The 13,465-nt window shown below is 40.4% G+C and overlaps 1 protein-coding gene across 1 annotated transcript in view; it reads left to right on the top strand.

Moving 5' to 3' along the window:
- Positions 1-12,994, top strand: part of MINDY4B (MINDY family member 4B) — a 34,387-nt gene extending 21,393 nt beyond the window's left edge. The window contains exons 9-12 of the mRNA XM_024928221.3: positions 279-351; positions 993-1,154; positions 10,666-10,846; positions 12,852-12,994. Coding sequence (XP_024783989.3) covers positions 279-351; positions 993-1,154; positions 10,666-10,846; positions 12,852-12,994 — 559 coding nt within the window. The remainder of the gene's footprint in view (positions 1-278; positions 352-992; positions 1,155-10,665; positions 10,847-12,851) is intronic.
- The last annotated feature ends 471 nt before the right edge of the window (positions 12,995-13,465 follow it).

Genomic DNA, 13,465 nt, shown 5'->3' with positions numbered 1-13,465 from the left:
TGAGTCCAGCATCCACCCAGAGCACACGCACAGGGATTCTAACATTTGAGACATCTGCACCTTCTCCCTTACCACTTATTACTCACTTTCCCCAATTGCATCCACCTCAGCAACCCCAGACCTAGAGGCTTTCCCTGTGAGAGATGGAAAAGTGCAAGTGAGAAACAGTGACTAGGAGAGCCCGTGTTACTGCTGCTTTGTGTTTTGGGGGAAGAGAAGCTGCAGGCTCCTGGTGCACTGTCTCTGACTGGATGCTGATGGCTTCTCCCATTCTGCAGGCTTCAAATGGACCTAGATGTCACCACCACTCAGCTGTTACAACCAAATGCTGGAGGCTTCCTGTGCAGGCAGGTGAGCCGGAAGACTCTGCCTTTCTATTGTAGAATCTGAATTAGTTGAATGCCACGTGCAGAGTTTGAAAAAGAAAAAAAGAAAAACAATCCGAATTTTGGATTGTTTTCTAATTAAATATGTTCTCTCCTTAAGTAAAGAGCAATCCGGTTATCTTTGAAAGAGTATGAAGACACTACCCTGGGTTGCATCAAAATCTACCGTCTAATTTTCATAACAGTCCTCCCTAGTTTACCTCCGAGAGCCCTTCATCTCTGAGATCCTAGCAACAGTAGAAAATATCTTGACAAGACCCACCAGGAATCCCTAATAACTGAAAAAAAGTGCTATAAAAACATCTTAGCTTCATGCTTCTTAAATCACAACCATGGAAAACAACATTTAAAAGAACTGTAAAAGGAGGAAGGGCAGTAAGATCAGAGTGGGGTACAGAGGGAGTTATGGGGTAAGGTTTAAGAAAAAAAGCTAATAAATGATTGTTTTAACTCTACCAAATATTTAGGACATATTTTTCCTGAAATATGTATCATGTGATTTCATTCTTTTCACTAAAAATAATTTTTAATGATTTTAAGAGAAAAAATTAAGTTATTGTTTCATTGCTATCTAAAATATAAGTATCTGTAAAATATGCTCTCTAGGCAGTTCTGAACATGATTTTAACTGGAAGAGCAAGTCCCAATGTCTTCAATGGCTGTGAGGAAGGAAAGTCTCAGGAAACACTACATGGAGTCCTGACCCGCAGTGATGTTGGCTATTTGCAGTGGGGTAAGGATGCCTCGGAAGATGACAGACTCTCACAGGTGAGTGTGTTCCAGTCCTCAACCACACAACCAGAATGTCAATATTTTAACAGTTTAAAAGTCTGTCTATTTAGGCAATTCAAACCCGAGCCTACTTTCTCCCTTACTGTCTGCCTGTGTACCTCCCTCCTGCCACACACAGACATTCAGGGAAATTTCCACAGATGGAAATATCCCAGTCTACTTGCTTCATATTTTATTTTACATATTTTTATGTATATAAAAATAGGTAATAAAAGTAATACATACATTTTTAAAGCAATATTTGAAATATAGATATCCCTGTTTAATGAGGTTGACAAATATATATGTGTGTATATATATATATATATATATATACACATACACATACGCACACACAAAGGAAAAGTCCTCTGTCATCCCCATGCGGCTACACACCCCTTCACAGAAATAAATACTGTTAGCAGTTGACGGGTGTCCTCCCAATCCTTCATTTATGCAAATTAATGCACACAGCCTACATATTGCTCAAAGCTTAAAAAAAACCACTGGAAAAAAAAGGGGGCCCCTACGTTTGAAACTCCTGTCAAAAAGCTTTCCAGCTCAGGGGATTTATAACTTCTGACAACCAGAAAGTAAAATGTCCTGTTGAAAAGCACAACCAGGGAATTAAGTAAGATGTGATTCTGAGAAAACAAACAGAAGAAGAGTGACAAAGCAAATATACCCATCCCAAACCACAAATCAAAGCTGCTTCTGTGATATTTCACAAAAATTTCATCCTAAAACCCAGGGAAGATGAGGCAGACTCTGTAACAACACTTTTCTGGGATGGCCTTGAAACCAGTTCGGATGTCATTCAATTTGATGGAGGATGTAAACCCCCACAAGCCTCCCAACCACCTCTCCCAAATGCCAGCAGCAAACAAGGCCTCGCTGCTCAGCATCTGTCCTGTCCTCCAGCCCTCCTGGTTCCCACTCAAAATGCCTTTCATATATATAGGGCTTCATCTGTCCCTCTACTATTGTCTCCAGCTACTATGTTATCATGAAACCAGCATCTTGCAACACATACATATGTCTGATGCCATCAAAAAAACAGTGTCTGACTATAGCAGAATTGGCATATTTTGTGTACAAGTGTGCTTTAAAAGTTTGCGTGTTATTCCTTGAGTTTGTATTCTTTGTTCATCATAGAAAAATGCGAAGTGATAGACAAGGTAAAAGTAAAAAAACAAATTTCATTACCCAGGGGTCAATCTTTTCAGGAACATTTTTCAGAAATACTCTTTCTTTCTCATATCAATGTGTCTTTTTTTTTTTTTTTAACAGAGACAGGGGTCTCACTGTGTTGCCCAGGCTGGTCTTGAACTCCTGGGTTCAAGCAATTCTCCTGCCTCAGCCACCCAAAGTGGTGGGATTACAGGTGTGTGAGGCACTGTGCCCAGCCATATCAATATGTCTTATTCTACTCTTCTGAAACCTGCTTTTCTCGTTTAAAACAAATATCTCATTTAATATCAAATATGAGTATATAACCCTCTATTTATTTATTTTTGAGACAGAGTTCGCTGTGTCACCCAGGCTGGAGTGCAGTGGTGCCATCTCAGCTCACTGCAACCTCCGCCTCCTGGGTTCAAGCGATTCTCCTGCCTCAGCCTCACGAGCAGCTGGGATTACAGATGTACACCACCATGGCTAGCTAATTTTTGTATTTTTAGTAGAGATAGGATTTTTGCCATTTTGGCCAGGCTGGTCTCAAACTCCTGATCTCAATTTATCCACCCACCTCGGCCTCCCAAAGTGCTGGGATTACAGGCGTGAGCCACTGCCTGGCCTCTCATTATATTTAGAGGCTGCAAAGAGTTCTATTGTGTGGATGTGAAAGACTATACTTTGAATACAGCCTGGACAGAGAATTGTTTATCGTTATAAAGCTCCTAATCACTTTTTCCAGATAATTTGGGAATTCATCTTAAAATTTGACTCATATAATGAAGAGTAAAACTAAGCCAGAAATAGAGGATTTATAGATTTCATTTTACATATTTTTCTTTTCTTTCAACCACGTGTGGCCACTTGGTGTCCATGGTCTAACATTCTATAGCTATAAGAACCCAGTAATATGCCACGACTTGGTTTGAAAATGGGGTGATATACTGGAAACAAGTTCTAGTGGTGACGACACAAAAATGCAATAATGATTTTAGTATTTTGTCTGTTATTACAAAAGCTCTTTCATAAGATTATTTCACTGGATCCTCGCTATAAACTAGAAAGACTTAAAACAGCGTTTCTCATATTTCAGTCATCTGAGTAGGTAATTCAGAAGCTTTTTCATGTCTCTGTGCTACCACTACTATTATTTGCTTAATGTTTTTCTTTCAAACAACTCACTTAAAATGTGGTTCTAACCTTTTCTGCAGCAGAAATAAATGCCATGGGCTTGATGTGCTGATTTTTTTTCCTAATACATATTTAATTAAACATGTGTTTTTTGTGCCATCCACTTCTTCTCCTACACAAGTCTGCTTGTGTAGAAGTCTCCTTGTACCATCCACTTTCATGCCACATGCCACCAATGGGCGCGTGTGCGCATCCACACACACACACACACACAGATGGGAACCTGGCATAAAGGTGAGGAAGTTCCTGTAGCATGTGCAAAATAACCCTGGCCTGGAAATCGGCAGGCTTGGCTGGAGGCCTTACCATGCCACTCACAGGTGTGTGACTTGTACCAGTTTTACCCTCTCTGAGCCTGTTTCCTCACTTACAACACAGGTGCATTCATTCCACATGTACCTGCCCTGCAACCTGATCAGATTAAGGATTGACGTGAAGAGCAGAGGAAATCATGGATGTTGAAGCTCATTGGAAGGCCAGAATATTCTATAGACATATAAGACTTTCTAATAGAAGATAACAAGGCATAATGTTATAGTGCTTTATTCAGCTATGTTCGTTCAGCACAGCTAAATGCTAACTGAATACTAATTGGGAGGCTCTGTGTCCAGATCCAAAGATGAGCCATACTTGACCATACATACACTGATTTCTACAGGAAGGATACAGGCAATAAATGCTAGAGAGCAGTGATGTCAACCCTGACTGCACATTGAAGTCACCTGGAGATCTTTTACAACTATCAATGCCCAGGTCGTCCCCCTGAACAGAGTTAGCTTTATAAGCATGTGTAGTCAAACAGGACCCCACACTTGGAAGGCCCTATACTTTGTTTAATGCTCTAGTGTCTGGTATCACTGTCTTGAAATTGTTAATGTTTGAACAAGGGCCCCCACATTTTCATTTTGCACTGGGCCCCACAAATTACGTAGCCAACACTACCCAAAGACTGCTTCATTTGGTCTGGGAAGCATCTGGGCAACTGAAGTTTTTAAAGCCCATAGATGATTCTAAAGTGCAACCAGGATTAGAAACCTCTGTTCCAAAGCAGGACTTCTCAACCTCTGCAGCACTGAAATTTTGAAGTGCTTAATTGTTTGCTGTGGAGGGCTGTCCTGTCCACTGCAGGCTATTGAGCAGCATTCCTGGCCTCTGCTCACTAGATGCCAGCAGCACTGGCCCCAGTGTGGCAATAAAAATGTCTCCAGACATTTCAAAATGCTCCCCTGGGGAGCAAAATTGACCCTAGTTGAGAACCTCTGCTTTAGAGGAAGGAGAAAAAAAATCTCTTTAGGCTTAGCTGATTAAATCCATGGTGTGCAGAATTGGCCAACGAGCTATTTCAACTGAACTTACAAGAAAGAGTATATCTTCTTACAATCAGTATTAGAAAGGTTGACAGCTTTCGGTTCCTTTTTAACAGTTGCAAGGCTTTGGAAACAAGTTGCAGGCTTTATCTTAAGTTAAAATTAAACAGCTGTTTGTGAAATAGCTACTAAGTTGTTGTGAGAAAAGGGACTATATCAGAGAATATGCCACCACAGAAACAGAGTCAAGAATTCACAGGGATCCAGCACTGCTGTTTTTTCTGGATCACATTTCTTTCTACACAAGTCTGCTCAGACCAATAGAACTGCTAAATCATGCTCTAAAGAAAATTACCTGCAAAGCCTAAAATATCCACCAATGATAAAGTGGATTTTTACTGGGACCTTAAAGTCAGTCAAGAGGCCACAGCACAAGGTAAAAAAATAAGAGCTTTCCTGCTGGGAAGAGGGCAAAACATACCAGACCACAGGACCATCACCCAAATGCCTGCTCACAAACTGGAAGTGGGGCAAAGGATGGAAACTGCCCAGGCTAGCTTTAAAATCTACACAGAAATTAGATCTATAATGCTTCCATCTTTTTGAAAAGTGACTAATGTGGCTTTTCATTCTTCTTTCTTGGACTCAGTGTTCTCTCCCCAGAGAGATACCTATGAATTCTGCCCTCAGTGAAAATTGCCTGAAATTGTACACTAATGGCTTGAAACCCTGAGGATGTTTATTATGTTGTCTCTGTCATGCACTTGAAGTTTGGTTTTAAAAAAAGGTATTAAAGAGCAAATACAGGCTGGCAGTTAGTTTTCTTACTTGAACCCCTGGCATGTATGAATATGTTAGAAACATACGTATCAAGATGATTTTACCTGAAGGTGCTTTTTCATATCAGCTCATTATACAGGAAATATGTATGAAGTATATTTATAGTCAAGTTTATTTATACTTATATGCTTAAGTATATTTATATTCAAGTATATATGAAGCTTATTTATTCATTGTGCTAATAACCTTGTGCATATAGCACCTATTGTGTGCCTGGCCCTTTCTGGGTCATTTCATTTATTTATTGAATCCCCACCTCCACTCCAAGTTGTAATCAGTATTACTTTAAGCCCAAGGTCTATTGCTTGGTCATTCATTTTAGAGATAAGAAAGGTATGGGGACTTACCCAAAGCTAGCAGCTAGGCAAGTGTCAGAGCCAGGGATATGAACCGAGTTCTATCTACATTCAATGATCACATTCTGTCCACTGGACCATGCTGCCTGCCATTATCATCTTTGATTATTTTCTGAGAAAGTGATAAATATAGAAATGCCAGTTCTTAGAATTATACTCTGTCATCAGTACTTTTATCATCGATTATATCTATATATAGATATATGGTCTATAATATCTGTTATAGGTATACTCATGTTGGTAACATTTAAATGGTAGCAAATCACAGCATGACAGTTGTGCTCAACAAGCTGAAACTCTATCCACTGACTTCTAGGTTAGAGTGGTGTGAGCTTGTGTTGATGGTGAACTGCCTCCACTTTACCTCCTGGTTTGGCAAATCACACTTGTCAGGTGTATGGAAATCCTTAGCCCTAGGAGACCAAGCTCAGTGGTGCTTAGAGACATGCTAACCAGAAGACCATTTGACTGTATTATCCCCAGAAGTCTAATATTTCACAACATCCTAGCATAGAACTGAAACATAGTGCAGAACAGAAGTTTACTCAAGAAAGAACATGATGTGCTTCTGGGACAGTGCTCTAAGTATGACCGGACTGAAGACCCCTGCAGCCACTACCTTTCCTTTCTGATTCTGTATGAGACCCGTGAAAATGCCAACTAGGTATACAAGTGCTTTGTGGATATTTAGTAGCTCCTGCCTATGGTAGGTGCAACAAATCTGAAGGTTATTTTTATGTACTGATGATAAAAACCTAATATAAGAAAGATTTCTTAGTTCAGAAGAAAACCACCGTGCTGCCTGACAGGTAGATTCTGCTGTCAAGGTGAAACCCATCCTGTAATGCTGCCTCCGTCTTCTCTAAGTAAATCTCTTATTACTCTGCGATAAAATGGCAGAGATTGCAAAAACATGTGCCTTTCACTCCCAATGTCACAGCCCAGTGGGTGAGACTTTAAAAAAAAAGATGGTATTCTCATTAGATGACATGACAAGCCCCCCAGAGCCCACCAGACTCATGGTTCCTGCAGAACGCAGCCAGCTACCCATAAGATGAGGCACTATTTTGAAGCCTCCCTGTCACTTTTCTATTTGAAGGTACAGATTTGAGTGTGAGGTTCCAATACCTAAGTGAGAACATAAAGCAGTTTGAGTCTAACACCATCTGGAAAGCCTTGGGAGGTTCACATTATCTTCACACCTGCCACTGAGAAGAAAAATCCACTCTGATTTTTCAGGGACTGAAGCCATTTAGGTCTTGCCAGAATTACTCCTACGGCAGCCCTGGCAGCACACATCACTATCCCAGTCATACCTTCTTCCCCCTTTACGTTTTCCCTTTAGAGAGTCTGATAGGAAGAAATCCAACCATAGAAGTACCCAATGAAGCAGTACCCACTGCACCCTGCCACTAAGTCACTGAGGTAGCGCCCTGCAAACATGAACTAATTTGTCTTTACAACATACCTGCAAACTCAGTGAGAAAAGTTACATCAAGTCTGTATTCCAGGTGGCAGAGATGAGAGCCAGGCCATTAACAGTTACGCACAGGAATTGTCACCAGGAATCAGTGAAGAAAGCACAACGTTTCAAACACCTTTCTCCTGTTCAGATTACCAGCCTGGGGCCTTGGGACTTGCAATATCATGCTTATTATGCAAAGGCATGTTCTAAGCGCCATTGTTCTAGACAGCATAAACAAAAGAATTACATGGACTCAATTCTTGCACTCTGATGTGTAGAATTTGTCCATCTTCCTTGCTGTCCTTGTAATTTTACATTGGCTTAAATGATATATGTTATGAAAAGCTTGATTGTTGCATGTGATGCTGAAAATACTGAGCTGATTACACAATGAGTGAACTTAAGGAGAAAGGTATTTTATTTATAGCACCACTGTATCACAATTTAATTTCCTTTTTACCATGGCAACATGAAGCAACATGCACAAATTCAGCATTGATGGAATCTCACCAATAAAACATATTTAGAATCCTGCTTTTGGGGAGTAGCTGGTAAACTGTTTTTATCCAAAAGCAATACAAATGCTTAAAACAAAAAATGCCACTCAAACTGCTTATACAGTGTGCCAAGAAGAAAGGGGGATGTAATCTCTGGCTGGATTCAGTTGGAAGATGCTTTGTTTTGTTTTTTGCAGGACTCACTTTAAACCAGATGTGTTCTCAACTGTAATCTTAAGGCTCGCCTCTTAATACTCAAAGTGCAGCAACAGTCATGCATGACATTTCCCGTTTCATCAGAATCTCTCAGGGCAAGCAAGGTTCTGCTTGCTCACTGTGAGAGCTCTGTAAGGCCACTTTTAGGGGGTTGAAGGTGGTTGCATTTTGACTACTTCATTTTCTTCCTACTAGAACAAAATCTTGAGTAGCTTTGAGCTCAGGAAAGAAAACTGTTGTATTGCTGCATAAAGCAACAATAGTGTGTCAGTCAGCACCTGGCAGAGTATGTTTATCTGAGTGCCAAGTGAATTTCACCTACATTACAAATATTCTGTGAAACAATATCATATATGTGTATATTCTATTACACCTACCCAGACTAATTTACAGGGAATATCATTAGATTAAAACTGACCAGAATGTCCATTTGAAGTTCCAATGGAATTACCTTTTACTACAAACAGCTCTCAATCTCCTAGTTTTATTCAAGTTTTTCAACCTTGATAATTCCATGACTTCCTGTATAACATATTTTGATTACATATCATCTTAATACAGAAGGGTGCCATAGCAAGAAGGCCTAAGAAAGAAAGTGCTTATTTTATAACTAATGAATAGTTAAAAAGTTACTTGGAAATTGGTGGTAGATATCTGGAACTAAAACATATGCTACTGCTTCAATGGTACATCTTCACTGCTTTATTTCTGATGTAACCAGTGGGCAGACTGGCCCTGTGTTTGATATGTGAAATGCTCACAATATATTCAGCCCAGAGGAGATAACTCCAACAAATCCTGTACCCACTATGCAGATGAGTAAATCCTGCACCCATTATGAACATGTCCTGATTGGGGTGCTAGGTTTCCACTTTTTGTAAACTACCAGCTGAGGTCATTTCTTTTCAGCATAGCAATATAATTTTTCTGTGGTAGCTAAAAGTGAAACACTTACAGACAAAAGCATCTCTGATTCACCCACTCACCCACAGCTGAAGAATTTAAACTCAAGGAAACAAAGAGATTTGAATAGAGTTATTGAGAAATCAAAATGTCAAGTTATTAGCCTTTAATACTTGGGTTGATAAAGCACGTGATAATTTTTCAAAGCTGGATTTCCACAAAACAGAATTTGTTCCTGAACAAACAGTACAACTCTGACGACTGAGAAGAAAAGAAATAGAATGGCAACATTGGTCTCTTCAGTTACAGGAAGAAAGGCCAAGCTAAGGGGCCCAGGAATTCTCCTTGGCGTCACATGGAAATCATGGGTTTGTCCATGTAGATATATGTGTATATGTTTATCTCTTTAAGTTGAAATAAATTTAACAAATTTTTAAAAACAGTTTCAATAAATTTTGATGGAAAGCTTTTAAAAATATGTGCTTCCCTGCCTGTGTAAACAAACTGATGGCTATCACTGATAGAAACGCACTAGAAGTTTGCAGGACCACTGCCCTTTTACTACATCCCCTTCCCCGCTCCTACCCCCCAGTGCTGGTTTTTGCAAATCTCATTCACTAGCTATAAGAATTCAAGGCCAGGCCAGGTACAGTAATTCCAATAGTTGGGAGGCCAAGGCAGGTAGATTGCTTGTGTTCAGGAGTTTGAGACCAGCCTGGGCAACATGGCAAGATGCTGTCTCTACAAAAAATACAAAAATTAGTCGGGCATGATGGTGTCCACCTGTAGTCCCAGCTAATCCAGGGGCTGAGGTGGGAGGATCACTTGAGCCCAGGGAGTCAAGGCTGCAGTGAGCCGAGATCACACCACTGCATTATAGCCTGGATGACAGAGCAAGATCCTGTCTTAAAAAAAAAAAAAAAATCAAGGCTAAATTGATTGACAGGTACTTAGAAAAAAACAGATAACAAGCTGCTGTCTAGGAACATCTTCACAAAAGATCATGTTAACCTGTAGATATATGTGTATATGTGTGATGTGTGTATGTGTTTCCCTCATTTTCCAGAAGCTATTTTATATATCTTAAATATCATTTTTTCTATATTCTAAATAGTTGATGTTGCCAGAAGTCTTACCACCACCTGCTGAATGAATTATTGCCTTATCTTGGGAATGGGAGCAGATATGCTAGTCAGTGACAAACACAGAATTAGAGTTCTCTTATTCTACCACTACATTCCTATTTTAGTTTATATATTTATTCTTTACCTCACCTCAAAGCCAAACTGAAGTTGTTTTGCCTCCTCTGTGAGGCCACCAAAAAAATTTTAATATAATCCATTAAGATAAAAATGGCAGCACCACTGTACCAGATCATTCATAAATGCAAATTTATTCATGACGAAGCCTTGATTTCAAATCTTGCTCTATGTACAGTGTCCTGCACGCGACAAGTACAACAAGAAACCTCAGAGCTGCTTTTTGCGCGATCATGTATCGGCATGTGTCACAATGTGGCAAAATCTATATATTTATCTGCATTCCCCTTCCCCCTTCCAGGTGGGCAGCATGCTGAAGACTCCCAAATTACCTATTTGGCTGTGCAACATCAATGGAAATTACAGCATCCTTTTTTGCACAAACAGGGAGCTCTTATCAGACTGGAAAATGGAACGTCTCTTTGATCTGTACTTTTACAGTGGCCAACCCTCACAGAAAAAGCTTGTGCATCTTACAATAGGTGAGCATTTCAGACTCCAAGTGTTGTGGACTTTAATGTGCTCAAAGAGATGCGGCTGCCAATGTTTAACAACTGTGTGGATATTCATGCTAGCTCCGCAGGAAAATGCTTAGGCTCAGTTTCTGAAATGAAACCCACACATGAATCCCATGGCCCTAAACCCAAGTATTGCAATGTGGGAATTCGAAATCTGCTTTACCTAGGAGCAGGGGGGTTAGAAATAGCACAGAGGAACCAATAACTTTCAGGTAAGAGAAAAACAAAAGGTATGGAGCCAAATTTCCAAAAACCATTCTCCGGGGCCTTTGATTTTGGAGCATGAGGTAGCTAATACCTGAGGAAATAATTGGGAAAACCCAGGGAAGAATTGGCTGATGCTATCTCACAACCAAACATCAGATGATCATCCAGTGACGTAAGTAACCAAACTGATAGTAAATTTCTGTTCAAATGAGCACAAAATGCATTTTTGAGGGCCTACTCTGTGCCAGGCATGGGGCTAGACACTGGGAAAACAATGGTGAATACGGCACAGGTCTGCATGGCGGCTCCTCCGTAGTCACACAGACTGGTTTCTTTTATTCCAAAAAGTTCCACAAACATTTAGGGAGGTTCAAATCCAACAGGAGAAGCAGACAACCGAACAGATCATTTCGGTCATAAACTCCTGAGGGAAAAAGACCAACCTTAAAATGTCTTTAAACACTGACCCCCGGACGAGGTATTAACACTGGACAAACTGGGAGTTTGTATCCGTAGCCTTAGCTGTATTTATGGAGCATTACTGTGTCTGACTTTGCACCACAAGCCTGGCGTTAAGTAATCTTCCATTATTACATGTGGAAAAGCACCTAGTGACTATTTTATTTGTGCAGCTCCTAATTCTTTTTCTTTAATTATGAGAAATACATATTAACCCACTTAATTTAGTATAACATTGACAATATGTTCCTTAAAATATATTGTTGTTTCTACCTCAACTTCCTTCTTTGCGTAAAGCAACATTTTTCATGAGCTCACAAGAATCATTCGTTTTCTGTTCTGGGCATTGTGTTGAAAACCTCACAGGCATTAACCCGTAGCATTCCCAATAGTCACATGAGGTAAGTACTAGGATTTCTATTTTTATGAAGTGGAAACTATGGTGCCCAACAAGTAGTTACTAATTGAATAAATGAAGTTTAGCAATAGATGCTAAGTACCTTCTTAAGTGTCATCTGGCTAATATGAGATAAACTCAAGCCCCAAACCCAGTTCTTGCCTACCCCACTAGAATGCCTTGCCCTCCATCCAAAAATGCAAATGTATTCTGAGAAGCATGGAGAAGTGGGGTCGGTTGGTTGGTTGTTTGGAGATGGAGTCTCACTCTGTCACCCAGGCTGGAGTGCAGTGGCGTGATCCTGGCTTACTGCAAATTCCACCTGCCGGGTTCAAGTGATTCTTGTGCTTCAGCCTCCTGCTGGGATTACAGGCGCGTGCCACCACACACAGCTAATTTTTTGTATTTTTAGTAGAGACTGAGTTTCACCATGCTGGCCAGGCTGGTCTCGAAGTCCTGACCTCAGATGATCCACCTGCCTCAGCCCCCCAAAGTACTGGGACCATAGGCGTGAGCCACCATGCCTGGCCTCTTTTTTTTTTCCTGACAATATTTAGTAACCTATACCTGGTTCTAGGTGTCACATCATGGTACGGGAAGGTGTATTACATAGCTTATCAACAGTTATGCACAACAACCCAGGTTACCACTGACTCATTCTGTATGGGGCGTTTCAACACACGTACTACGTCCTAATATGCACAACAACCCAGGCTACCACTGACTCATTCTGTATGGGGCATTTCAACACACTACCTGCTTGAATCCCCATCTGCTTAACCAGTTGTAGGAGCACAATTTGCCAAGCCTGACTCCTGCCCACCCACCCTTCTGTCCTTCTTTAGTGGTTTCCTCTGGAATGGTGTTCATAGGCTTGGGTCTAAATGCTGGCTATTCCTTCTTCAGATACTCACTCCCATCACTGGGAAAGAGACCAACAGGAAGAGAAACATGGACCAAGACGACGGTTTTCACCAGTGGAGATGGCAATCAGAACCAAGTGGAGCGAGGCCACCATCAACTGGGATGGGACCGTTCCCTTCTTCTAAAGGGAAACTAGGCTGTGCAATGAAGTCTGAAGTGTCAGAACTGCTGGGATGCAAAAGCCTAATGTGGGGGAGACCATTCGTTTCCATATTTCTCATTCACAAGCCCCACATATATATATATATATGTGTATATATATATATATGTGTGTATATATATGTGTGTATATATATATGTATATATATATGTATATATATGTATATATATGTATATATATGTATATATATATATACATATATATATATATATATATATACCATTAGCAGTTTTTTCATTTTTAAGTCTCTGGTAAATCCCTAGCTGTCAGCATTGTAGGAGAAACGCAGGCCCCCACACCAGGGCCTGCATGGTACCTCCTCCGTAGTCACATAGACTGGTTTCTTTCTTTTATTCAAAAGAGAAAATGAAGCCTCTCTCTTGCATGTTTTTCCAAAGTTGTCTTTTCTTGGTATAACTCTCCACGAGGATTATGG

This window comes from Pan paniscus, chromosome 2, assembly GCF_029289425.2.
Source record: "Pan paniscus chromosome 2, NHGRI_mPanPan1-v2.0_pri, whole genome shotgun sequence".
Classification (NCBI taxonomy): Eukaryota; Metazoa; Chordata; class Mammalia; order Primates; family Hominidae; genus Pan; species Pan paniscus.
The sequence above is the reverse complement of the archived record's forward strand: the minus strand, read 5'-3'. Positions and strand labels throughout refer to the sequence as shown.